Consider the following 26,837-nt stretch of genomic DNA (forward strand, 5'->3'; position numbering starts at 1 on the left):
GTCATCCACTCTGCCACAATAGAGGCCATTTATTCCCATTTATTCTACGTTGGCTCTGTAACTATTGTATCAGAGATCTTTTGAAGGTTTTCTTGTCTTCTCCAAGGAATGAAAGGCTGTGGACCTGTACTGAGAAGCTACATTCTAAAATATTTCACTACAACATGCTTACATGCGTGATTAGTGGCATTACAGAATTGGAAAACCAGTTCAAATTGTTTTTAAAAAATTTGAATCCTGTTTTTAAATGACAGGCGAAGCTGATTAATTTTTTTCTTCAAAAAAGTTGGCAAATTCTTCTGCAATTTTTGAGGATTGAGCTGGAAGAATTGGTGGTTTGAGTAGAGAGGAAAAGTTGCTGTGTAATTTGCGTGGATGAATATGTCCTTTCTGCTGCTCGCAGCCCCCTATGATTACTACGTATTGAATAATGAATACGATGGCAATGACCGCAAAATCAAAGAACCCACGCATTTGGTAACAAAAATGTAGAATTTATTTTAAACTTTTAAAATTATTAAAAGTACAGCAATGAATGTGACATGGCCGTCACAGTGGAAAGAGTTTTCAGCAAAGTAGCTTAGAATAACAGTGAAGTAAAAGTTGGCAGAGGTCAGTGCAAAGGTCAGTGTAAAGAATAACTGAAAATGTCAGCGCAAGAACTTCATAATGATATTTCATAATGTCCACTGCAATCATTAAGGCAGCACATCTCTCCAAGTAATTACTTGGTTTTCTAGAAGACCGTATGACTTATGTTGGATAATGATCCAAAAGATGATTATCCCTCATTAAAAATGAGTTGATGGGACACAGGCAGGGTCAATGCCAGGAGCAGCAGCACTGTGGGAAAAGTAAAAAAAAAACATTAACTGATTCCACACATACTACAGTTGCAAGATATAGCACCTGAACTCTTTGTAATTATTGGAATTTTTCTGCACAAATTGATCATAAAATGTGACTTGATGTTCCTTTATGTCGCAACACTAGACAAACACAGTATGCTTAAACAAATACCACACAAATAATTATATGTTTCACCACACACTGTAGACATTCACAGTGCAGGTGGAAAAGTATGTGAATAACTGGGATGGCTGGTTGACCCTCCTTTGGCAGCAGTAACCTCAAAAAGATCAGACACATAACGGTCAGGAGTAATTCTTGACCGTTCCTCTTTACAGAACTGTCCTAGTTCACATATATTCTCTGGATGTCTGGCATGAATCGCTTTCTTGAGATCATGTCACAGCAAATCAGTCGGGTTGAGGTCAGGCGTCTTTTCTTCTGTTGAAGCCGTTCTGTTGTTGGTTTACTTCTGTGCTTTGGGTTGTCCTGTTGCATCACCCATCTGAATGGTGTTGAAGGCTCTGGAGAAGTGGAAGAATGTATTCCTCAGGGATGAACTTGGCTTGTCAAGATGGCTGTAGGTATGGTGTAGCAGGTAGGTGATGGCATCTTCCACTCAAATCTTGACCTGGTAGGTGAACTGGAGGGTAGAACATGTCTCTCAAAGAACTTCATGCTGTTTTCTGTCTTGTAGTACTTTGAGGCACTGGGTCACACCTTCTTTGGTACAGGAACCAGTAACAATATTTTCTACAGCACAGGTACTTTTTTGGTCAAGTACTCCATGTAGCTGAGTGAGGCACATCTTAAGTCACCTGGGCCTGGCACCTTGGATGGATGAAGCCTTTAAGTCTTTATATTTCTCTCCTCACTAGGTCCTTGGTAATGGTGATGGATGGTTTGCATGTGTCAGAACCAACATTATAGTATTTGAAGCTCACAAAAATGAGGCATCTTTATCTGCTCCACTTTGCTTCTTTTTGTCAGACAAGCCACTCATAATATGGACACACAATGCTGCTGACGCATCTATCTATGCGGCTTTCAAGAGCTGTGCTGTGGTGCACGATGGCAGACCACCCTGAAGAGCTGTTAAAAGGGGGTTATAACAGTTTACCACAACGCTGTAGTACTTGAGCATGAAGAGCGTGCCGGTCGGCACATGACTGTATGGATTCAAGTTATTGTGTAATTTGTTCTTTGCTTGGGGGGGTGTGAGCGAGAACGGGAACAAGATCACAATAATCTTCAAATTTCCAACTACAATGAAAACAATGAATAAAAACAAAATACTATTAAATTATAAGTTACAGGGAGTCGCAAATAAGGATGAAAGAGCCGACACGGGTTGCCGACTACTAAACTCTGTCTGTGTAGCCCACGTTCTCAATAAAATAATTTATTTACTGGATGCAGGACCTTAGAAGACTGACCTGAAATGGTGGACGTGGGTGAGGTGACTCAGTTATAAAAATTATTATAAAAAATATGCTTGGGAAAAAAAACAAAAATTCTAGACATGAATTTACATCACAGGTGAAACTTATACAGAATACCTGGAGCAGGTAGCTACATGGTACCAAAGTCCTCTAAATAAATACTGTGCATCCAGAAAGTTTGTATTCGCAGCGCATCACTTTTTTCACATTACCAAAATGGATTAATTTTCCCTCCTCTCAGTTGCATAATGACAACATGAAGAAGGTTTACTTGAGGTTTGCCTTTGGCAGCAATTACAGCCTCAAGTTGCAGGTTCTGTCGCTGCTTTGCATTTTAACAGTAGATTTACTAAATTTTGCGTAAATTTTGCCGAGCTCCATTGTTCGCTGGCTTTTGTTCTGAAAACACACCCATTGCCTGTGAGGCCTGGCACATTCGCATTTGTTATCTTACAACCAAGGCAGGCCGAAGTAACGGAGACACTTTCCACTTCCAAGTGGAGAATACCTCTCGCTGTTCAGTGTCTTTTGCAAGTTGAGGAAGTTCACGCCGGACTGTATTCACCGTGCCCCTTGCATTGCAGCAGTCCATGCAACAGCGACAGTGAAGTAAAGAAATTGTCCATCGTGACATTTCTCCCATCATCCAAAAATGGCTCCATCAGATCCATGACCACGTTCACTGCCAGTCGCTCTTCCTTCTGACGACTGGGATCCTGTCCCAAGTAAGAAGTTGCATTGCAGACATACTTGGTCTCCAAATCCGTGGTCATCCAGAACTTGATCCCACATTTGTCTGGCTTGTTTGCGATATACTGCGTGAATGGACAACGAACCTTGGCTGGGAACAGCTATTCATCTATGGTCCTGTGTTCTCCTGGAATGAAACACTCAGCACAGTTCTTCTTGAAGCTTATCCAGATGTCAGAGATTGCAGCAAATTTGTCTCTTTTCACCCGTTCTGCCCGTTTGTCCTTGTCATCAAACCGAAGGTGTTGCATAACTGAAATCTTGGGGCATTGTCTCTTTGATTACTGGCACCAGAAAGTTTTCTGACCAGCAATCCACAATGGCACCAACGGGACACATGGTTGCTCTTACAAACAGAACTGAAATGAATGCCATCAGTTCATGAAGTTCCAAATTCCATTCCGGCTCTGTTCTGAGATTTACATGAACCTCACCTGGTGGACGCTCATTTATTCATTTATTTCCCCTACATGTATCCCCCCTCAGGAAGAGTGTTAAAGAAATTGTGTTAATAACCAAACAGGTTTTGTTTTATTTGACGGTTATCCGGTGATTTCTGAAACTGAAGAAATTCCTGCAGCTTGTATGTTGCTGTCAGTGGACGAAACCCACGTGCAACACTGAGGTTCCATCAGTCAGCCTATAGAGCTGATTCTTGATGAACAACTGACTGTCCCTCAACATCTCACTGTCACTGATGTGTCACTGTCACAGGAGATTCTGTCATGTATTCTGTTTTACATGGAAGACTGACCTGGGTTGCTGGAAGTGGGTAAGGAGCTGGTGCCGCATACGTAGCTGCTCTTCGTGGAACTTGACTGTGTCTGGGACGGTGTTAAAACACCTGGAATAAATATATAAGAATATGATCTATATTTTTGTCAAAATGGAAATCAGCGCGATGGCTGAAAAAGCTCTCGGCAGGTTTACATTCTCAGCATTTACCAGACGCCCTTATCAGTAGTTACAGGGACAGTCCCCCCCTGGAGACACTCAGAGTTAAGTCTCTTGCTCAGGGACATGATGGTAGTAAGTGGGATTTGAACCTGGTTCATAGGCGAGTGTGTTACCCACTGGGCTACTACCACCCATACTGGTGGAGGTGCTAGCTCCACACCATCCTCACTCCAGTCTGCTTCCTCATTGCTGTATTGATTACATGGCTCCGCCTCCCTCAGCCATTGGTCCTCCCTGGTGGGTCAGAAGGTGGGGCCTGAGTCTATACTTACTCTCTTTCCGTAGAAAAGCCACTCACAACATGGCAGAGATATGATGCTGGTTGTCACGACACGAATACACACAAGGACAAAGTCACATGACGGAGGGGTTAGGATGCAGGTACAGGTTAATTTATGTAAAAATTATATTAAACAAGGTAACAGGGGATCAGGGACCAAAACATCAACTGAAATCAGACACTTTGGGAAACGGGGAGCTTGGAAAGGCAGACTCATGACCGGGGGGGACATGACCAACCCGGAAGGGAAACACACACACACCATCGTCCTCTCTACCGTGCAGCCGCATCAGCAGGAATATGCACGGCAGAGCAGACTCTTAAAGGATGGGAAACAAATGTGGGGAATCAGGAGTGGACGTGGCCTGGTGAGAGAGGACACTGATGATGCACGGTCCTTACCCGCCTGCCCCACTGCAATCACTGTCTAAACAAAGCGATTCATTTATTGGATGCAGGACTTCAAGAGGACTGACCTGACATGGTGGACGTGGGTGAAGACGAAGTTGTGGAGACACTGCTGCTGGTGGTGGAGACACTCCTGGCTGCTGCAGTTATAAAAAAAAATAATTATAGACAAACTACAGGATGCATTTACATCTCAGTACCACATTAACACATTTCATGCACTGGGTAAGGGCATCATGTGAGGAAAATGTGGGCCTTGTTTATCACACAATCAAATTTGCTGTGAGAACAGTTATTTAATATCTGCACTTTCCTTTAATAAGTGGGGTGGAGGGCGGGCTGACTAAATGTCCTGTCTGCAGCACAGCACGCGGTGACACAACAAAATAAGTCCTCTGCATTTAACCATCACCCTTAGTGAGCAGTGGGCAGCCATGACAGGTGCCCCGGGAGCAGTGGGTGGGGACGGTGCTTTGATCAAGGGGACCTCAGTGGTGCCTTGGCAACCTTCTATTTACGGGTCCATTTCCTTACCCGCTAGGCCACCGCTGCCCCACTACAACTTCTGTCTGTGTAGTCCACATTCAAATATTGGATGCAGGACTTCAAGAGGACTGACCTGAAGTGGTGGACGTGGGTGAAGACGTAGTAGTGGAGACACTGTAGCTGGTGGTGGAGACACTTTTACTGGTGGTGGGGACGCTGTAGCTGGTGGTGGAGACGCTTTTACTGGTGGTGGGGACGCTGTAGCTGGTGGTGGAGACGCTTTTACTGGTGGTGGGGACGCTGTTGCTGGTGGTTGAGACGCTTTTACTGGTGGTGGGGACGCTGTACTTGGTGGTGGAGACAGTTTTACTGTTGCCGGGAACGCTGTAGTTGGTGGTGGAGACGCTGTAGTTGGTGGTGGAGACGCTGTAGTTGGTGGTGGAGACGCTGTAGCTGGTGATGGAACTACTGCTGGTGGCTACAGTGGGTTTAGTTGCAGTCAGTTATTAAAAAACATAATAATTGTAGACAAACTACAGGATGAATTTACATCTCAATACCTGGAACAGCACAGTATTTCACATAATCAGGGCAGCAGTTGCCTCTGGACACACACCCCTCATCACAATAGCAGCTGCCTTTATTACAGCCAATATTTGTCCCTGTGCAGCATGAACCAGAACACGAACCTGAAACACAAGGAAATAAATAAATACATGAAATGTGTTAATATTCTCATGCAGTTAAATGTAACAATGTAATAATTTCCCAGCCATTCTAGACTGTGTAGCTCTGTGCCTCTAGTCATACAAGCAGTGATCTTCCTGGTGATGCTTTCTGCCTCTTTAAGTGTTTCTGCTGCCTTTGCCTTGGTCTCTTTGTAAAGGGGGTATCTGGGCACTGGGTCAGGGCATCATGTGAGGAAAATGTGGGCTTTGTTTTCATCGCACGATTAAATTTGCTGTGAGGACAATTATTTAATATCTGCACTTTCCTTTAATAAGTGTGGTGGAGGGGGGTTGACTAGATGTCCTGCCTGTTGGAGCCCATTGCACCTGACTGGATTCCTCCTGAAATGAAGGGGGTGGGATTTGTCCACTGGATTCAGTCCACATCAGAAAAAGCCTGATGTCAGATTCTCACTTCATTCTCAGTTATTAGAAATGCGTTCATCTGCACGTCTGCAAGCTTTCACTCTTACTGTGTGAAGGACTTTTATTGGACGCTGGTTATGTGTACTGTGCTTAACCCTCAACCCTTCTGCTTCACCTATGTATTGGCTCTGTATGAACATTGTTTTCAGAAGCTTTTTTTAATCTTTGCATGATTTATTGTGTCTAAAATTTTATTTCTTAAAATAAAGATTGGATGGAGAATTTTTTTTTCATAATTTGTTTCATGTGAGTGCCATAGCTCTGGACAATCAGATAAAAAAGATGTTATAATATGTTCAAGTTTATTACTAAATATATGTAATTGTCTTTGTTTCCAAAATGTGAATTTTTAAATAATTACTGACATTTATCCAAAAAAACACTCTTCGCACAGGACATGAAAAAAACAGACAAAAGACCAACACAGCGATGCATGTGTACAACCTAAACCAGCAGACACATTCAGGACAATCATGCAGACACAAGACATGGGCGACAACGTCACAATTTCATCCTGGTCAAAGTCACAGATTTTAATGTTGTGGTTGAATGTTGTATGATACCAAATTTATTATTATTATTATTATTATTATTATTATTATTACTGCCTACTGCTGGAAAGTGTAATTACTTACCTGGATCCTGTGCTTTTGCTGTGTGTAAGAGAGCTGTGGCGATGAGGACAGTCCAGAACATCGTCTCCATCATGGTGATGATCCCGTGTCTGTAAGGAAGTAAACTCTTCAGTCAACATTTATACGTAGTACTACTTTCTAACAAAGACACACCTGAACAAGCCACGCCTCCTGTTTAGGCAATGATGCAGTAGCTCGGTTTTTCTGGGATTTAGATTAGAATGGCTGGCATCCTTATTAAAAAAAACTGTCAGTCATGTTCAGAAATGTGATCATACAGGTTTTATTATGCAACTAAAATATGGAAATCTTCAACTTTATTATTACATGTGTGTGGATTCTGAATCACAATGTCTTAAATTTTTGCTCCTACTGCAGTTGATAAATATTCAAATAATATTCTGATAATATAACAGGTCCAAGTCAAGCTGTGATTTCTTATACAATTTTTTTTTTAACTTAAGTCATTCACACTTTTGTGAAATAAAACTGTCCACTTAAGAAGCAACAATGATGATCAATTTCGCATTCTGTTGTGCAAATGACAGGTGGTGACCACAGACCATGTCTCAGTTCCTATGCCTTCTGGCTGATGTTATGGTGATTTTTGAATGCTGGCGGTGCTTTCACTCTAGTAGTAGCATGAGTCTACGACCCACACAAGTAGTGCAGCTCATCCAGCTGTGGCAAGAAGGTTTGCTGTGTCTGGCAGCATAGTGTCCAGAGCATGGAGGCACTACCAGGAGACATGCCAGTACATCAGGGGACATGGAGACATGGAGGAGGACGTAGGAGAGGAGACTGAAGACCAGCTCCAGGACATTGCATCCATTGTGTGTGGAAGAGTCAAGCAGGTCAAGGTGAAAGAGTGGAGAAGGCAAGACAATCGAGTTTGTCTAGTGGAAGTCTGATTTCACTAAGGAGAGAAATTGCTGAGCAGAGCGTCCAATTCATCAATAAAGTTTCCAAGTGTGACGTTGAAAAGGGTGTTCAGCGAAAAAGAAACTGAGATGGCATGGAACTGTCTGGAATGAAGACAGTCCAGATATTAAAATGTGTGAGAGGACCAACCAAGAGGATGTGAAGGACCAATTCCATGATGGTAAGAGGCCAGTATCCCCACCGCTCCCAGTTTTCCTAGGAGTGTTGGAGTAAGCATATGTAGAAGAGATGTCAGGGGATACTGACATCTTGGTTAATGTCAAGAAGTCCACGAAGTGGAGCGCACTGAGGGCAGGGATGGAGTCCTTCTCTATAAATCACTAAGCCCTGCTCCTTAACTGACACCTAAGAAGAACCCGAAACTATTTCTGATTGAGCACCTGATCAAGCTAATGATAGCACCACACGTGATAATACGTTTAGGTTTCCACCACAAGCCATCTGGACAATTACATGTCGTGCTTTATTTTACTTTAATTGGGCAGGTGCTGAACACAATGTTCAGTCCAAATATGTGATTTTACCTGAACAGAATGTTCCAATAGTGTTCTGTCATTGGAGCAGGTTTATCTGCCAGCTGGGTGCTGACTAATCTGTCGCACCCTAGTAATTAACCTGGTGGTTCTTCACGGCATCACTGTTGCATTTTTGGTGAGGTCCGAAATATTCATAATTTCAGAGTGTCATTTAGCAAGGTCCCCAACAACCTGATCACAGCAAGTGGTTCGTTTTCCAACTCCGGTCCAGGACTCCAGAATGACCCCAACATCTACTCGTTCATCATCTGGCTCTGTGAATGACATAAACGTCTCCAACATTGCAGCTTCACTGCTTTCACCATCTTCTTTCTTATCAGAAGAAAGAGGGGATATTCAGACATAATTTATACCACTCCCACATTTTCATTTGAATGGTGGAAGAAGCTATAATTAAATACTTCCTTTTTCTGAGTAGAGAACTGCCTTGTATAGAGATGTGAAAAAGAGGACTGGAGATTAAGAACTAAAACTGCACACCATGTATTCTTTTTTATTATATATTTTTATTATATATAGTTTTAAAGCGCTTATGTAAGTTGCTCTGGATAAGAGTGTATGCCAAATGCTGTAAATGTAAATAATAAAAAGAATAAAAGAATAAAAACTCTTCTAAGGTTGAGAGAGAGTCTTTGTCTGATGTCGCCCTGATTATAAATGTATCCTGGTGTGTCACTGATGTTTTTACACTGTTTTGCGTCAATGTGTTTCTGTCTGTGTATTTTTGATTTAGAAATCCCTAACTTTGTTAGTCGTGCACTAGTCCGGTCATTTTTTTCTCTCTGCCCTGATGGATTCAGACAGACAGTTATTTCCATTGATTATTAAAAAAAAGTCTTGTTTAAAAAGCATTTAACAAATTTCATGTCCTAAAGTCTATTATGTATAATAATTTAATAATTGCTAAATCTGTAACTCATTAAATGATTTCAACTAATTGCAAGAGAGAAGTGTTCTCGCTAGAGAGTGGTGTCCCAAACGCTGCAGGGAGTAAGTACAAGCAAGGTTTACACCAGGACAAACAGCACATTAAACCTGAGAAGGAAAAAAAGTCACCCTGGGTGACACCTGAGGCAAACAATCATGAAAAAATGAGGAACACTTAATGATATTGGTGATAGATAAGTAGATGATGAATTCATTAATGACAATACAAATGCTGTCAGGCAGATCATGTGGTTTTAGGCAATTCCATTAATGGCAATTAAGGCATATTTGTTCAAACAATGAGGAAATAAAACTTCACGTGCAGACATTACATCAATCCTACAGTACAGCATTTACCAGACGCCCTTATCCAGAGCGACTTAGAACCAGTGGTTACAGGGACAGTCCCCCCCTGGAGACACTCAGGGTTAAGTGTCTTGCTCAGGGACACAATGGTGGTAAGTGGGGTTTGAACCCGGGTCTTCTGGTTCATAGGCGAGTGTGTTAACCACTGGGATACTACCAGTACCGGCTAAGAAATTAGGGACTGGATCTCAAATGGTTCAGTGATGCAGAGGAAAAGTTTCACTGTGTGCACCGTGTGCTGTGCTGCTGTGTATCACAATGACAATCACTTCACTTTTTTTTTTTTCATTTACATTTCTCATCTCATCTCTCATCTCATCTCCAAGGGCGGCATTAAAGGAAACAAAGACATGTAAAAAATGATATCCCTACTGTGTATGTGTGTGTGCCAGCATTCCTGCAGGTATTGGTGGTTAAAAATACGTTCATAGTTGTGTATAGTTCCGCAAAAGCCATGATTAAGACACGATTAATGTGACGCTCACATATATATATATAAAAAAAAAAAGAATAGCTGGTTAAATGAATAAACGTATGAATAAATACACAAATAGAACAAGTTGAACATGAATACAAATATCATATGACCAGTTCTGTTTCTTCTTCTCATATTGAAATTCATTTAATCTTTTTGATTTTTTTAATCTTCAAGGAGATGAGGCCAGTCAAGTTGGGCGTTATGCAATCCAGGAAGCCCTAGAGAGAAAGAAGAGAAAAGAGCCACATTACATGATATATAACGTGTAGCGCTGACTATTTTGTTCCACTTCTGCTATGAAAACTACATTTAGGTTCAACTGTTTACCAAATAGAAATAATCATATTAATTATTACACACACTAAAGCTTCTATCCTCAATAAAATGTTTTCACTTCATGGATGCCACTCACCGCTTCAAATGCAGCTTCAATTGCAGCATCTGTTGTGTTTGTTGGTGCAAAGACGTTCACTCTCAGTTGTACAAGTACAGTGATAAAATCTGTGGACAAAATGCAAGGAAGATTTATCATCAAACTCAGAATTTAAGCATTTTCATGGTTTAATCTTCTCATAATGCATTTCATGTGTCCTGCCTTTGTTGATCTGTGCCTACCTGCCTTAATGCACCCAAAAAAAACCCCAAAATTTTAAAAAGTTGATGCGGTAATTCTTACTTTCTGACATAGTCTATAGTCTATAACGTTCTGTATTTTAATCACACTATTGTATGTATTATGTGACAGTAAATGTGACAGCTGGAATTCTTTTTAATGCCTGTAATCATCAGCTCATAATCATAAGCTCATTAAGAATCATGAAGGCCTTAATTTTCATAAAACATCTATTTAATGGCATAAACTGCTGCACCAAAGAACTGAGATGACAGGAGGAAAAAACATCTCAACAGCATCTGGCTTGAAAACTGTAAGAAATGATCTCAGTAACCTTGTGCCTGCTCAGACCCGCTGGAGGCTCTGCAGGCCCATTTCAGTCATGTGCTGTTTATTTTTCAGTGGACAGTGGATTTACAGCGTAAGACAGGAAATTCCAGGTCCATGACATGCCATGACGGGAATGTTTTGTGGATGACCACCATATTCCTGTTTCAGGTGTCATGCAGAACCATCAAAGGACCATCGGATTAGTCTGTGGCTGAGTATAAAAGAGGTCCTCAGCAAAGAGTCCTTTGCTGAGTATAAAAGAGGTTCTCTTCACGGTCACCCTCTCCATCGGGACTCCATTGCTTCTCCAGGTCCAGGCTCCCTGCTTTCTCTGTCTTTCCATCTATCTCTCTTTCTCCTTCCTTTTAATTTTTTTTTCTGTAACATTAGTACCATTTTTCCATTCAATATTTCCACGTAACAGCAATAGTAATAAATTAGAATCTGTTCATTCCTGTACCTTCTATTGTGCCACGCCTCTGTATGTCCACGTAACTCCTGATGAGTTTAAATACGTTGCTAATACATGAATGGAGTCAGATTTACAAGGTCATCGCATTCTCACATGTCCCCTTCCCTTCATCACTGTTGAAGGCAGGACTTCAAGAGGACTGGCCTGAGGTGGTGGACGTGTTAGAAGACGTGCTGGTGGGGACGCTGTCGCTGGTAGTGAAGCTGGTGGCTGCAGTGGGCTGAGATGAAGGTGCGGGCGCTAGAGGGATGCAGTTAGTTATTAAAATGATCATTTTTGCTTGGACAAGCAATATATAATTCTAGACATGTTAAAGGATGAATTTACATCTGAAGTGAGATTTTTACAGAATACCTGGAGCAGCACAGGTATCCACAAAATCTGGACAGCAGTCGTGTCTGGACAAACACCCCTCATCACATAAGCAGTCGTCTGCAGAGCAGGCGAGATTTATTCCTGGGCAGCATCGACCAGAACACGAACCTGAAAACATAAAAAAATAGAAAATTGGTTTCATGTATTCTTGTGCATATACAGTACGGGCCAAAAGTCTGGACACCTTCTCATTCAACACGTTTTCTTTATTTTCATGACCATTTACGTTGGTAGATTCTCACTGAAGGCATCAAAACTATGAATGAACACATGTGGAGTTATGTACTTAACAAAAAAAAGGTGAAATAGCTGAAAACATGTTTTATATTCTAGTTTCTTTGCTCTGATTACTGCTTTGCACACTCTTGGCATTCTCTCGATGAGCTTCAAGAAGTCGTCACCTGAAATGCTTCTCCAACAGTCTTGAAGGAGTTCCCAGAGGTGTTTAGCACTTGTTGGTCCAGCTCACCCCAAACCATCTGGACTGGGTTCAGGTCCGGTGACTGTGGAGGCCAGGTCTCCACTTTTTGTTAAGTACATAACTCCACATGTGTTCATTGGCCTGAACTGTATTTCTAAAGCTGTTTCTGTGGCCTTCACCTGAATCAGATGTACTGGAACTTGAATTCAAATGTTTATAATGGGGAAGCTTAATGTAATCTGCTGTAAAATTAGACATTATTTTGAATGGGGAGACATTTTTCAAACAGAAAGTGTCACGTCCTGGCTTCATGTGGCCACTAGAGGACGTCAAATGCATGTCTGTCCAGATGCTTTTTTGCTTGCAGCAAAATGACGCAAATGTCACATTCAAGCATGTTATTAAAAATGGTTTGAACTTTCCTTTGTATGTATATGGAGAGGTGAAAACATAAACAATTTTACGGGAGGACAGAAACTAAAATTCTGGTCGTAGCTACAAATTATCATAATATGAATTATTGCCTATTGCTGGAAATTATGTGAATTGTTGCCATTTAAGTGTAACTAGTTACCTGTAAACGGTGCTTTTGCTGCATGTAAGAGAAGCGTGGTGATGAGGACAGTCCAGAACATCGTCTCCTTCATGGTTATGAGCCCGTGTCTGCGAGGAATCGAACCTTTTACTCGTACCACTACTCCCTCAGGTTAATCCTCCTGATTCGGTAAATGATCCCGGCTGGTGTCCACTGTCCACAGCAAGTTGTTCCTACACGTGCAGCATTCCCGTCGCTTTAAAACGAGTAAAGGCCCCAACAGATAATGCTGCGCACCGTGCATTCAGTTGTGCCTGTGAACGTAAAAGAACAGTCTTTACACACCCACAGCAGTGCGGCTGCATGGCACAAACACAGACGCAGAGTTGCCAAAACACAGCGTCATCCTTCCTCTGCAAAATGCGACCATAGTCAGTCTGTGCGCTCTCCCATGTCCCATGAAGAAATATGTTTTCTCCGTCTGCATGTGTTTTTGTGAATTCACAATCTAATTTAAGCACAATGTGAAAGTGTCTGTTTTGTTTTTGTCATTGTGAAACACAGCAGCACAGCATGTGGTGACACGGTGAACTGTGTCCTCTTAACCATCACCCTTGGTGAGCAGTGGGCAGCCATGACAGGCGCCCGGGGAGCAGCATGTACCTGCTAGGCCACCACCGCCCCTATGTAAACCGGGGTTTGCTATTAGGTGTGGAGTTGCATGCATCCATCAGCATTTTACTTTAATATTGGACAGGGAACATTGCCCCCGGGTTGATACTCCAGTTCTGACTGTGCCAATTGCAGATGCCATATATTTATTTAACTTGAGATTGGTGCTAAAGATGTATTTTAAAATGCATTCCATTTTGACCGTACATCTGTTAGTATTGTATCTCTGGTTTATAACTCTGTACCTTGCAACTAAATCTAATCTAATTTAATCTCATATGGGTGATGCTCAATTGGGGCATTTTCAATTATGCATGCTAAAGTGTTTTTTGCACAGTTTGGGGCTGAAACACTGAAGTGACTGGCCACAGGAACAACGCAGTGAGTGCAGCACTGATAAAACCTTTTATACTGCAGCTGTTAAAAGAAATAAATACTGACACAACATTAGCATGTGTGTAACCGGCACTGTTTTTAACACACGGCCTGAGCGGTGAATGTTATCTGGCTGATCGGTCTAATCCCGCATCGCACATTACAGGTCCAGCGAGTCAAGGTCTCCAGGAAACCGGGAGGAAAAGCTGGAGCAAAACAAACAGTGGCGTACCAGGATATTTTCATTATTGTAACTGGGCCATGAAGGAAATTTTCAAACTGAAAGTAGAGAGTCACTAGAGTTCCCTATTTTCTTCCAGAAAAAGATCATCCTAATGGTATTTGGGTGCACCAAACTCTACTTTTTAAAAATAATTACATATTATTTAGTCATATTTACACCAGTGAATAAACCTTTATTTATGGTGAGTAATTAAAAGTGATATGCATCAAAACATGAAATGCACACCTCAGACTTGGCTGCTCTGGTTGCTGTTGCTGAGACGTGAACACTATTTGGACCACAAAGTCACAGTTCCTCACTGCCACTGCAATACTCTCTGGCTCATTAATGCTGCCAGGAACATGCTCAACAAAACCAAGATTTCACCTTCACAGTTGACAGATTGGGCACAAACATGGCACAGAATAAGACTGGACAAACACCCCTCATCACATAAGCAGTCGTCTGCAGAACAGGCAAGATTTGTCCCCGGGCAGCATCGACATGCACACGAACCTGAAACCCAAGCATTTCTCCCATTTCTGTACATGTGTCCACTTACAAATGTCCACTTACAAAGGTTTGGCCTGGCAGGTAAGGAAGCAGACTCATAATCAAAGGGTTGCAGGTTCAAATCCTGAACTGCCAAGGTGCCACTGAGGTGCCAGTGAGCAAAGCACCGTCCCCACACACTGCTCCCCGGGCTCCTGTCATGGTGCCTACTGCTCACTGGGGGTGATGGTTAAAAGCAGAGGACACATTTCACTGTGGCAATCACTTCACTTTCACCTACACTGCCTGTATTTGACACATGAACTGTTTCTGCTGTCCCATCTTTAAAAGAGCACAAATTGCACATATCATACACATACATACATGTAAACACGCAGTCTAAGCATTTGTTTCCTAACCCATCAATGGAAGTACACTTCAGTACACTGTGCAGAGTGCAAATTCATTTACATTTAGAGCATTTACCAGTCTACTGGATGTAAAATGATGTTTGTAAAAAGTGTAATTCTACATTATGTTATGTTATAACCAGCTTATCGCTTCATACAGGATCCCACACATTTGATAACAAACAAGACTAGATTTGTTTGGAACTTTTATTAAAAGTACAGTAATGAAGTCCTTGACAGTGGAAAGAGTCTGCAGCAATTTTGCATAGAATAACAGTGAACTAAAAGTTCATTTAATAATATTTGCAAGTGATTCCATAAAACAGCCTTTCAAAGCAATCCATTGCAATCATTAAGGCAGCACACCTTTTCAGGCATTTTATTGGCTTTCTTGAAAATATTGTGATATAATAATATATATTATGTTGAATAATAGTTCAAAAGATCATTAGCCCTTATTAAAAATGAGCTGACAGATCACGGACAGATTCAATGCCAGGAGCAGCAGAACTGTGGAGAAAAAAAAGTTATGTTCAAACAGAACTATTGTTATTAGGATTATGAAAAATAATGATGTTGGTAAATTGTATATATATTGTACCATTCTATTGGGTTAATGGTGATGCAAATGTGTTATTACACTAGGTAGACACTAGGTAGAGTCTGCTGGAGACCTGGTTTCATTGTCATGGTGCATGTTTCCCAAATGCACCGTTCACATCATGTAAATGTTCCCCAAAACTGAGATATGATACTACAGTAAAGATGTACTGGCTGCTCGCTGTGTGGTTAATATATTATATTGCAATTGTTAGTTTCCAGGTTATGGGACCACTAATGCGCTGTGACCACTTAGACCATAAGAAATTAAAATGTTACGATTGTTTTGCGTAGAAGTGAAAAAAGGAGCACAGTCCTAACATATCTGTCATGCTCATCTCACCATACAACAATTAATATTTGGGAATATATAAGTACAAAGTCCCTTGAAGCGCTGTGGGATCAGCACTCCGTTCAGACGTAATGTCTTGAGAACCTGCCCCTGCCACCCACTTCCTCTCTCAGTGACTCGTCCTGCCCGTCACCCGTCTCACGGTCACATGGGCAGGCTCTCGGGGTCACAGCTTTCAAAGTTCAGCACCCGTGTCCTGGACAGCATCAACCACATGGCCAGGGGGCTCTGGAAGTTTGATGTGCCTGTTTCCACCCAAGATCAGTTCCCCTCAGCAGTCGTCAGGAAAAAACCCCGTTCCATACTGATTAAAAACGGGACACAACTATAATATTTAGCATTTAATATTAAACGTTTGAATATGGTTGAATATATATTATGCTTATTTTTATACCTTTGTATTTAATGCTATTGTTGTATTTAATGCTACTATTTGTATTTGAATGTTACTTGTATGCACCATGAGTCTTCAATTCTCTGTATGTCCTGTACATGTGGCAGAATTGACATTAAAGTTGACTTTGACTTTGACGGTTTCGAGTTTTTGATATTTTAAGGGACTTGTGGCAATCCTAGTTTTACAATGGGGCAAAAAATGTTTGGCAGCCACTGAATGTGCAAGTTGTCCCACTTAAAAAGATAAGAGAGGTCTGTAATAGTCAAAGGTACACTTTAACTGTGAGTGACAGAATGCAAAGAAATTCCAGAAAATCACACTGTATGCTTAGAATTTTTCTCTATATGGTATCCTCTCACTCCATAAGCTAATTCATTTCAAAAGGGAGAATCAAAACATAAATTCTGACCTGACATGTTAGTGCATCTGGTGCTGTTGGATGTGATGGTAAAATCTGCCAAATGATGTAGAAGAATTCAGTCAGTAGTCAACAGATTTTGAAGAATTAACAGTTTTGTTTATGACTTGTGTTGCAGGGCGACAGTTAAACTATTCAAACTTGATCAAAGCTACAAAAGTGGGGTCATCAGGTCTCATAGAGGCCCAAAATAAAGATGAATGTACTCTGGCATGCTGCTTAAAAAGTGGCTGTCTCTACAGAAAATACAATCACATAGAAGACTGACCTGTGGTGGTGGAAGTGAATAAAGAGCTGGATTCAGTGGTGCTGTTTATGGAACTGCTGCTGGTGGCTAGAGGACCTAGAGGAATGCAGCCAATTATTAAAAAAAAAAAAAGCACACAAAAAATATCTGTTTTATAACATCTGTTATATATATGACTGACTTGTAGTGGTGGACGTGGGCAAGGAGCCGGTGCTGGATACAGCGTCAAGGTTCGTGGAATTGCTGCTGGTGGCTGAACTTGACTGTGCATTTGTTAAAGGACCTGGAGGAAAAAAAACACTGATCAGTGACCTTGTAATCAGTGACCTTGTAATGTGTTTTAATGTTTTAAAAAAATTTTTTTTAATGTCTTTTAAACGACAGCCAATCAGTCAGTTTTATGCAGAGCCAACACTGCTGTAGAGTTACTAGATGCTGCATTCGATATGTTGACCTAGTGCCACATCTACACATATTTACTTAACTAATACATGATATGTGTGGTTTGGGTTCAATGGATAAATGTTTTGTTCGTTTGTATACATAAATATGTTACAAAATAATTCAACTTGTAAATGTCTAATTATTAAATCAAAACACTAATTGATTGAATTTTAGTAACATGCTGAAATGAATAAAAATTGCAGTAATCACAGTAACCGTTATTTGTCATAAAATGATTGTAATATCAAGAATCAAGGTATTTCTTTTTCAGCATTCATATAAAAAGACTGGCATCTGGTTTGGAGCGCATACCCTCAATATGCACAAAAATTAGGCACCTTTGTCTCTTACTGTACTGACTGTAACTTGCCTTTCCTCATACAAGCCACACGCTTATGGTGGCAGCGTCAATGTACGCTGCTGGTGATGGGTTTATCTCTGTCCATCTGGTCCACATTCTACATAAAATTATTCATTTATTGGATGCAGGACATGAGGACTCACCTGAGGTGGTGGACGTGGGTGAAGATGTGGTAGTGGTGCTGCTACTGGTGGTTGCAGTGGTCTGAGGTGCTGGTGCTGATGTTAGTGCTCGTACAGCTGCAGGAGGAATGGAATGCAGGAGTAATAATTTGGAATTATAATTTATTTATGTGTGAAATATTATAGACATGCTACAGGATGAATTTACATCTCAACTGAAATTTTAAAAGAATACCTAAACCACCACAGGTGTCCACAAAATCAGGGCAGCAGTCGCCTCTGTATGAACACCCCTTGTCACATAAACAGTCGTCTGCAGAACAGGCAGCATTTGTTCCCGGGCAGCAGTTCCCATAACACGAACCTGAAACTCCAGCAAATAAATACATTAAATGTGTTAATATTCCAACAGAAGAAGTAAGTAAGACATTTAATAATTCTTGATTGTGTAGCTCTGTACCTCTAGTCCCTGGGGCGTGTTTATTACAAGATTAAATTAGCTGTTATTTAAAATCATCTCATAGAAAAACCACTCTCATTAAAATTCCTATTGCATCAAAATTCAAAGTGTAGTGCTAAAGTCGTCAATATATGTCTTATTTTGTAAGTATATTTATATTTCAGTATTGTGGTTGACCTATGTATAATAATAAGAAAAAAACATTTTATTATTATTATTATTATTTATTGCTGGAAATTAGGCATGTAAGTGTAATTACCTGTAAACTGTGCTTTTGCTGTATGTAAGAGAACCGTGGTGATGAGGACAGTCCAGAACATCATCGCCTTCATGGTTATGAGCCCGTGTCTGCAAGGAATTAAATTTTTCTGTGAACATTTATACATAGAACAACTTTCTTACAAAGACACACCTAAATAAGCCACGCCTCCTGTTTAGGCAATGATGCAGTACCTCATTTTTTTTTACTTTATTATTACATGTCTGAGGATTCTACATCTTCAGTGGTAGTAGCCTAGCGGGTAACACACTCGCCTATGAACCAGAAGACCCAGGTTCAAACCCCACTTACTACCATCGTGTCCCTGAACAAGACACTTAACACTGAGTGTCTCCAGGGGGGGGACTGTCCCTGTAACTACTGATTGAAAGTTGCTCTGGATAAGGGCGTCTGGTAAATGCTGTAAATGTAAATATAAATGTATGTCTTACATTTACAGCAGTTGGTTCATATGTAAATTTACAAAGTAAATGGTTACTTAAAGGCTACTTAAAGAAAAATTCAATATACAAGTAACACCCCAAAGATCATAATAAATATTATACATGTTTTGAGTGAGATTACAGTCTTTATACTTTTTTTAACAAATTTTAAGATTGTGGTGAACTGCTTATGCACAATTTTGAGAACTGAGCTCATATTTTCAAAACTGTTCACTCACCACAACACTGCAGTCAAGTAGCAGAACATCTCAGAATTTTAGCAAAATTAAACACTATTGTAAAACCATTTTAAATATAAACACAGTATTGTTACCATATTGAACACTTATGAAATATTATCTGTTAAATCACATTTATCATTTTTAGATTCCTAATGAAAAAAGTACACAAAATATGTTAATAAAAAAAAAGACGGTTATTTACTGCACCCACGTAAAGAATGTAGTGAAACATTTGGCCACAGAGCTTCAACAGCAATACAGGCCATGTTGTCATATGAAATTCATCGTGGGAAAAATCGTCTAAAATATCAGATCCACCCTTGAATAGATTTTCAGCATCTGAGGAATGAAATCAGACTGATCAACATCAGCCTGGTTACGTATCTTCTCCACTGCTTGGATGAGAGCTTCATAAACATTTGGCTGTACGTATGCTGAGAAAAACTGTTATCTTGGGTCGGTGGAAAATAAAGTAAATTAAATTGTGGATCGTCTTGAAATCCATTTCAGAGGAGAGGAGATCAGCGGAATGATATGTTGTCCCGGACTATTTTGCAGCAATGACATCATGAACGTGGTGTAAAAATGCTGCACCTGTTAAAAAGTGTACAAACGGCTCTTTTTTTCCTCTGTTTCTGAGCAGTGAATGTTATATTCCAGGTCAATCTAATCCCACGTCACATATTGCAGGTCCTTCAAGTCAACATCTTCAGAAGGAAGAGAATCATCGGTTTAAATGTTTTGGTAATTGTTACTTCTTTCCAGACTGAAAGCAGAGCTTCAGTTCAAACAATACATAAATATTCCAAATAATATATATTTGTGCTTTTTTCTGATTACCATTTAACTAACTAGTTTTTAAACTGCTTAAATGTATTAAACATATGAGGTGACCTATGTGGAAAGACCCCTTCCACAAAGTGTGGCAGCAGGCAGGTGTGAGTGCATCATCACGCACAGTGAGGAGAAGACTTTTGGAGGATGCCACTTCTCTCCAAGAAAAACGTCAAGGACCGACTGATCTTCTGCAAAAAGGGGACTGGGGTAGTCATTTTCTTTCCGATTGTTTGGGGCATCTGGAAAAGTGGTCGTCTGGAGAACAATCATTTTCAGTTTCCTAATGAAAAAAGTAGATAAAATATGTACGTCACAAAAAATCTGTATTTACTGCACCCACATAAAAGAAGGTACCTGGTCACAGAGATTCATCTACATCACAGGCCATGTTGTCATAGGCAAGGCATCGTGGGAAAAATCATCTAAAATATCAGACCCATCCTTGAATAGATTTTCAGCATCTGAGGAATGTAATCAGCCTGGTTACATATCTTCTCCTCTGCTTGGATGAGAGCTTCATAAACATTTGACTGTGGGTCATGCTGAGAAAACCTGCTATCTTGGGTCGGTTGAAGATAAAGACGTGTAAATTGTGGATGATCATGAAACCAGTTTCATACCAGGGGATCCCAGATTATTTAGTAGAAATGACAACATGGACTTGGTGTAAAAATGCCAGACTGAGAGATGTACTGTAAGGATCTAAGGTGGACGACTCCATTCTGTCTGATCACTGCGTTGCTCTGTGACCAAATATATTTCTTGCACATCTTTATTGTGCCGAACCCTGACTGGTGTGTCTATAATTTGTTCACCTACTGGTTGTGTGTTAAGTCTTCAGCAGTTTTGAGTGCATTATGGTGAATTTTTGGACAATTTAGGCCTGAAAGTATCAGGTATCTGGCAACGCAGCTACAGGGGCAAATCTCTTTACTTTACTTTACTTTGCAGACGCTTTTATCCAAAGGAAGACACCAGCAATTCTCATTCGGTTTCTATAGATTTTGAGTTTATAAAACTAAGAGCCCTGATGAGGCTGAACTTGTCAGAAAAAGAACATGCTCGGAAACTGTTAAGTGCTAGACGAGGAAAACGTTTTAATTTTGTGCAGTGTGTGTATGAGGTAGCTCTGCGTCAGCCATTCATACTGCTCCTGTTAAAAAGCAGAAAACATACAAATATTACCAACGGGTCATCCTGGGCGACATCAGAGGCAAACACTCATGAAGAAATGAGGAACCCTGGTAACAGAAACCACTATGGCCTTCATGTGCAAAGATCAGGAACAGTGCACACATGCAGGCAGGCATGATGTGACGGTGGGAAGGTTTATTATTCAGGGTGGGAGAAAGATGCACAGAAGAATTCTTCCAGGCAATTCCATCAATGACAATAAATCGTCCCAGATTATTTGCTCAAAATACTGAGTTTTACATAAAAAAGAGTCAAACAATGAGAAAGTAAAAAGCAGAAATCACATCACTCCTCCATTTCAATTGATCATATATCATACAGTAACTAAGATGTTTGTCATCTTCTACATTGTGCCACTACAGTCATATGGAAGAGCAACATTTTCTTTATTCCTCCGATAATGCGGCAAAATTTCAAGACATTCCTAAGACATTCTGAAAAAGTAAACATTCATATGTCATAATATTACAGATCATGTCACCATACCACCAATCTGGCAAAAAAAAAATAGGCTCGAAGCAGCAGAAGATTTGACCTAAATATGTCAAATGCAAATGACATCTACATTTGTCAAATATAGTTGAGGAAATTAACAAAATTGAGCATGAATACAAATTTCATATGTCCATCGTATATTTCATTTAATCTTTTTGATCTTTTTAATCTTCAAGGAGATGAGGCCAGTCAAGTTGGGTATTATGCGATTCAGGAGGCCCTAGAGAGAGAAGAGATGACATGACAATTTTACTCCACATTTAGGTTCAACTGTTCAGTTAAACGAAAGGGAAAAATAGACAATCTTATGAAATATCACAGACTAATGCTTCATAATCAGAATCATAACCATACAACTTGGAGGAAATTACTCATGTAATATGTGCAGTCGTAGCCAAAAGTTTTGAGAATGACACAAGCTAAGATAAGATAAGATAAGATAAAATAAGATAAGATGAACCTTTATTAGTCCCACAAGTGGTAATTTGCATATACTCCAGATTGAGTGATCCAGAAGAGTGATCAGATGAATTGCAAAGTCCTTCTTTGCCATGAAAATGAAATGAAAAAAAAAACATTACTACTGCATTTCAGCCCTGCCCCCCTGCAAAAGGACCTGCTGAGATCATTTCGGTGATCCTCTTGTTAGGTGGTAGTAGCCTAGTGGGTAAGACACTCGTCTGTGAACCAGAAGACCCGGGTTCAAATCCCACTTACTACCATTGTGTCCCTGAGCAAGACACTTAACCTTAAGTTGCTCCAGGGAGACTGTCCCTGTAAATACTGATTGTAAATCGCTCTGGATAAGGGCGTCTGATAAATGCTGTAAATGTAAATGTAAATTAACACAAGTGAGTGTGTTGAAGAGCACAAGGCTGGCGATCATTCTGGAGATCATTCTGTCATGCTGACTGAGTTAGAATAGCAGACTGGAATGGGTCGCCATCAGTCAGGATTTGGGCCAGAAGTTGATTGACAGCCTGTCAGGGCGAATTGCAGAGGTCTTGCATAAAATTGATGTAATTGTCAGTAAAAGCCTTTGTATCTTATAAAAGGCCTGTAGTTGTACTTCAATACACCACAGAAGCAACTGACAAAAACATCTGAAAACGTAAAGAAGCAAACTTTGTGAAAACCCTTTTTTTCATTCTCAAAACCTCTGGGCACGACTGTAATGAAATGCTTCACTCACCGTTTGTGCTGCTTCAATCGCAGCATCTGTTGCGTTTGGTGGCGCGATCAATTTCACTCTCAGTTGTGCAACTATTTTGATGACATCTATAGATAAAATGCAAGGAAGATTAATCATCCAACTCAGAATGTTTCTGCAGGTTTTTTATACTCTTGACATGTTCTCTAATCTTCTCTAAATGCCTTTCATATGTCCTGCCTTTGTTCATCAGCAACCACCTGCCTGAATGCACACAGGATTTTCCACAAAAAAAGTTTTAAAGTTTTGTTGCTGAAATAATTAATCTATGTGAGGCTTTTAACCAGATTAAAACAACTGTCCTTGGACTTCCGAAGACAGGAAGTGAAGTCATCTGTGCTACTGGGAGACACAGGATAGTTTTTACTTTGGTAAACTTTGTAAATATTTAGTTGTGTCTTTTTCCACCAATAATATACATGATATATTTCATTATAGTTATCGGACACAAGAAGACTGACCTGCCAGGAGGGATTCAGCCAATCGGAGGAATAGGAGGAAATGACAGCTTTGTTTATAATTCGTAATACTTTGTGAAGCTGCTTAGACCCTACAGGCAAATTTCAGTTGTGTGTTATTTATTTGAAGTAGGCAGTGGATTTACACCAATATATCATGTCTTCGAAATACAATGATCCAGGGTGCCTTGCGATCAGTAGTTACAGGGACTGTCCACCTGGAGACAAGCAGGGTTCAGTGTCTTGCTCAGGGATAGAATGGTTTGAACCTGGGTCTTCTGGTTCATAGTCAAGTGTCTTACTCACCATCCTTATTGGATGCAGGACTTCAAAAGGACTGACCTGAGGTTGTGGACCTGGGTGAAGACGTGGTAGTGGAGACACTGTCGCTGGTGGTGGACACACTCGAGCTGGTGGAGACGCTGTCACTGATGGTGGACACACTCGAGCTGGTGGTGGAGACACTGTCTTTGGTGGTGGACACACTTGAGCTGGTGGTGGAGACACTATAGCTGGTGGTGGAGACACTGTCCTTGGTGGTGGACACACTTGAGCTGGTGGTGGAGACACTGTACCTGGTGGGGGAACTACTGCTGGTGGCTGCAGTGGGCTGAGTTGCTGGTGCAGGAGTTAGAAATTTATGCTTATTTCTGAATTTCAATAGTTTAAAAATTACTTTCTGTAATTGTAGACATGTTGCCAGATGAATTTGCATTCAAATTTAACAGAATACCTGGAGCGGCACAGGTATCCGCAAAATCTGGACAGCAGTCGTGTCTGGACGAACACCCCTCATCACATGAGCAGTCGTCTGCAGAGCAGGCGAGATTTATTCCTGGGCAGCATCGACCAGAACACGAACCTGAATATGTAAAGAAATAAAAAAATCATCCTTCATTTACACCTGGCTCTGTGGGTCCTCTCATCAGACGACTTCCTCCAAACAAGCATAACAGGGAATTTTCTATCAGTCAGTGTAGCCGTAGAACTGAATGGTGAAGAATAATACACTTACAGCATTTAGCAGACGCCTTTATCCAGAGCGACTTACAACCAGTAGTTACAGGGACAGTCCCCCCTGGAGCAACTTAGGGTTAAGTGTCTTGCTCAGGGACACGATGGTAGTAAGTGGGATTTGAACCTGGGTCTTCTGGTTCATAGGCGAGTGTGTTACCCACTAGGCTACTACCACCCACATAATACACTGTGATGCACTGGGGGTGGGTTTCCTGGGGGTCTGTGGGGCTCTGCCGGCTCTTGGAGGGGGTGGGGGGGTTGCATGCAGCGCTCCTGGGGGTGTATGTTACTGGCCTGGCTGATGGGCTGATCTGGGATGGCTTTGGGGGCCTGGGGCTCTGGGGGTGCTCTGCTTCCGGACCAGGGTCCTGGCCAGGTCTGGGGAACAGTGTGTTGCGTGATGGTGTATACCTCCATCAGAGGTGGAGGATGGACTCAACCTGGGCGTCTACTGGCTTATGTAGTCTGGGAGATGACTGAAGGTTGGGGTGAGGTTTTTCCTCTGTGGTGGGGCCACACGTTGCCCCGCGGGGCATGGTGGTACTGCTTTCAGGGACCCCAGTCGGGATGGGCCTGATCTCCCTGCCCTCTCCCTCCTATCCCCTTTTTTCCTATCCACCGGTCATAATTGAAACAAGTTAATTAAGAAAAATAAAAATATCATAATTTTATTAAAGAAATAAAAAGGCATTGAATGATGACAGCACAGATACACATACACACTGTCATGTGTTACTGACAGGCAGGAAAAAAATGGCTGTAAAGTTTTCGGGGGGCGGGGGGGACAAGCTGCTTTAAAACATGCTTTTTTTACACTCATGCTGCATCAAAATGATCCGAATCCAAAGCATAGGAGTAAAAAATTGTTTGAAATGTATAGAAGCCTTTGTATGTACATGGAGAGACGAGAACATTTGCTACATAAACATTTTTACGGGAGGACAGAAACGAAAATTCTGGTTGTAGCTACAAATGCTCATAATATGAATTATTGCCTATTGCTGGAAATGATGTGAATTGTTGCCATGTAAGTGTAACTAGTTACCTGTAAACGGTGCTTTTGCTGCGTGTAAGAGAAGCGTGGTGATGAGGACAGTCCAGAACATCGTCTCCTTCATGGTTATGAGAGGAATCGAACCTTTTACTCGTACCACTACTTCCTCCTGATTCGGTAAATGATCCCGGGATTTGAATAAGAGTAGAACGGCCGGTGTCCACCGTCCAAAGCAAGTTGTTCCTACACGTGCAGCATTCCCGTCGCTTTAATACGAGGAAAGGCCCCAACCGTGCATTCAGTTGTGCCTGTGAATCGAGGAACTGAAGTAACGTAAAATTCCAGTCTTTACACACCCACAACAGTGCAGCTGCATGGCACAAACACAGACGACGAGTTGCCAAAACACACCGTCATCCTTCCTCTGCAAAATTCGACCCTAGTCAGTCTGCGCGCTCTCCCAGACACATAAAATCGTGAAGTCGTTTTTAATGCAGGTTAAAACAGGTTTTCTCCGTCTGCATGTGTCACTGAACTCACAACTAATTGAAGTAAAAGGCGATGCAAACTGGGTCCTGCCATTGGACAGAAGGGACCGTCCTGCCGTGAGAACTGGCTCACGACGCTGACCCATGGCAGTCCACAGTTTCGAGCGGATTGTGGTGACCCTCTGACCCACTGCCTGTGGTGCAGCACTGATAAAATCTTTTATCCTAAAATCATTACAGTTAAATGAAATAAATACCGACAGAGTGCGACTTTGTTTTTAACACCCGGCCTGAGCGGTGGACGTTATCTGGCTGATCGGTCTGGTCCCGCATCACACATTACAGGTCCAGCGAGTCAAGGTCTCCAGGGATCAAAACAAACAGTGGCGTACCAGGGCCCACTTGTTCAAACCATTTAATCTGGATGAAGAATAATCTGGATCTCGGAATCCCAGGATCTGGTAATTCAGTTTACTTCTATGATGGTTTTTCAAAGCAAACACTGGATTTGATCACTGCTGTCTATCAAATGCAGAAATAATACTATTTCAAAATCCGGTTTAGTAGTGTTTAAAACGGATCCCACAGTGTAGCCTACTGGCTATATAAAGGACAACAGGCAAAGTATCACAAAACAGCCGGATTCTCGCATTGAAACAGAATAAAATTTC

The 26,837-nt window shown here is 41.2% G+C and overlaps 2 protein-coding genes and 1 long non-coding RNA gene across 6 annotated transcripts; all 3 read right to left on the bottom strand.

The window, feature by feature from the left end:
- Positions 1–478: 478 nt before the first annotated feature.
- Positions 479–9,308, bottom strand: LOC114799031 (A-agglutinin anchorage subunit-like). Of its 3 annotated transcripts, none has more exons than XM_028995151.1 (7): positions 8,611–9,308; positions 6,962–7,050; positions 5,733–5,861; positions 5,306–5,650; positions 4,755–4,823; positions 3,796–3,885; positions 479–843 (listed from the first exon to the last, which is right to left on the bottom strand). In XM_028995151.1, the coding sequence occupies exons 1-7, from the start codon at positions 8,670–8,672 to the stop codon at positions 782–784; spliced, it is 846 nt and encodes a 281-aa protein (XP_028850984.1). In that variant the 5' UTR covers positions 8,673–9,308; the 3' UTR covers positions 479–781. The 3 variants fall into 3 exon arrangements, with proteins under 3 accessions (XP_028850984.1, XP_028850983.1, XP_028850985.1); XM_028995150.1 differs by having other exon boundaries at positions 4,755–4,826; positions 8,611–9,305; XM_028995152.1 differs by lacking the exon at positions 8,611–9,308 and adding an exon at positions 8,428–8,474 and having other exon boundaries at positions 4,755–4,826.
- A 2,323-nt stretch (positions 9,309–11,631) lies between these two features.
- Positions 11,632–13,367, bottom strand: LOC114799035 (uncharacterized). 2 transcript variants are annotated; one of them, XR_003751175.1, is made up of 4 exons: positions 13,302–13,367; positions 12,996–13,212; positions 11,980–12,108; positions 11,632–11,865 (listed from the first exon to the last, which is right to left on the bottom strand). It is a non-coding gene; the product is annotated as an uncharacterized LOC114799035 (long non-coding RNA). The 2 variants fall into 2 exon arrangements; XR_003751174.1 differs by having other exon boundaries at positions 12,996–13,302.
- Positions 13,368–21,715: 8,348 nt separating this feature from the next.
- Positions 21,716–25,983, bottom strand: LOC114799032 (cell wall integrity and stress response component 3-like). Its single transcript, XM_028995153.1, has 5 exons — positions 25,730–25,983; positions 24,401–24,529; positions 24,010–24,285; positions 23,192–23,277; positions 21,716–22,219 (listed from the first exon to the last, which is right to left on the bottom strand). Exons 1-5 carry the CDS (start codon positions 25,800–25,802, stop codon positions 22,142–22,144), a joined length of 642 nt encoding a protein of 213 aa, XP_028850986.1. The 5' UTR covers positions 25,803–25,983; the 3' UTR covers positions 21,716–22,141.
- Between the last annotated feature and the right edge of the window lie 854 nt (positions 25,984–26,837).

Source organism: Denticeps clupeoides, chromosome 11 (genome assembly GCF_900700375.1).
Source record: "Denticeps clupeoides chromosome 11, fDenClu1.1, whole genome shotgun sequence".
NCBI classification, from domain to species: Eukaryota; Metazoa; Chordata; class Actinopteri; order Clupeiformes; family Denticipitidae; genus Denticeps; species Denticeps clupeoides.

Excerpts from the sequence above, each read along its gene's own strand:
- LOC114799031 (XM_028995150.1), bottom strand. The coding sequence starts at position 8,672 with ATGTTGGGGTCATTCTGGAGTCCTGGACCGGAGTTGGAAAACGAACCA. Across the intron at positions 7,051-8,610 it reads GAACCACTTGCTGTGATCAG|ACACGGGATCATCACCATGA; the intron begins GTTGTTGGGGAC and ends ACTTCCTTACAG. Across the intron at positions 5,862-6,961 it reads AGCAAAAGCACAGGATCCAG|GTTCGTGTTCTGGTTCATGC; the intron begins GTAAGTAATTAC and ends CTTGTGTTTCAG.
- LOC114799032 (XM_028995153.1), bottom strand. The coding sequence starts at position 25,802 with ATGAAGGAGACGATGTTCTGGACTGTCCTCATCACCACGCTTCTCTTA. Across the intron at positions 23,278-24,009 it reads ACCCAGGTCCACAACCTCAG|ATGTCATCAAAATAGTTGCA; the intron begins GTCAGTCCTTTT and ends TTTTATCTATAG. Across the intron at positions 22,220-23,191 it reads CGATTGAAGCAGCACAAACG|GGCCTCCTGAATCGCATAAT; the intron begins GTGAGTGAAGCA and ends TTCTCTCTCTAG.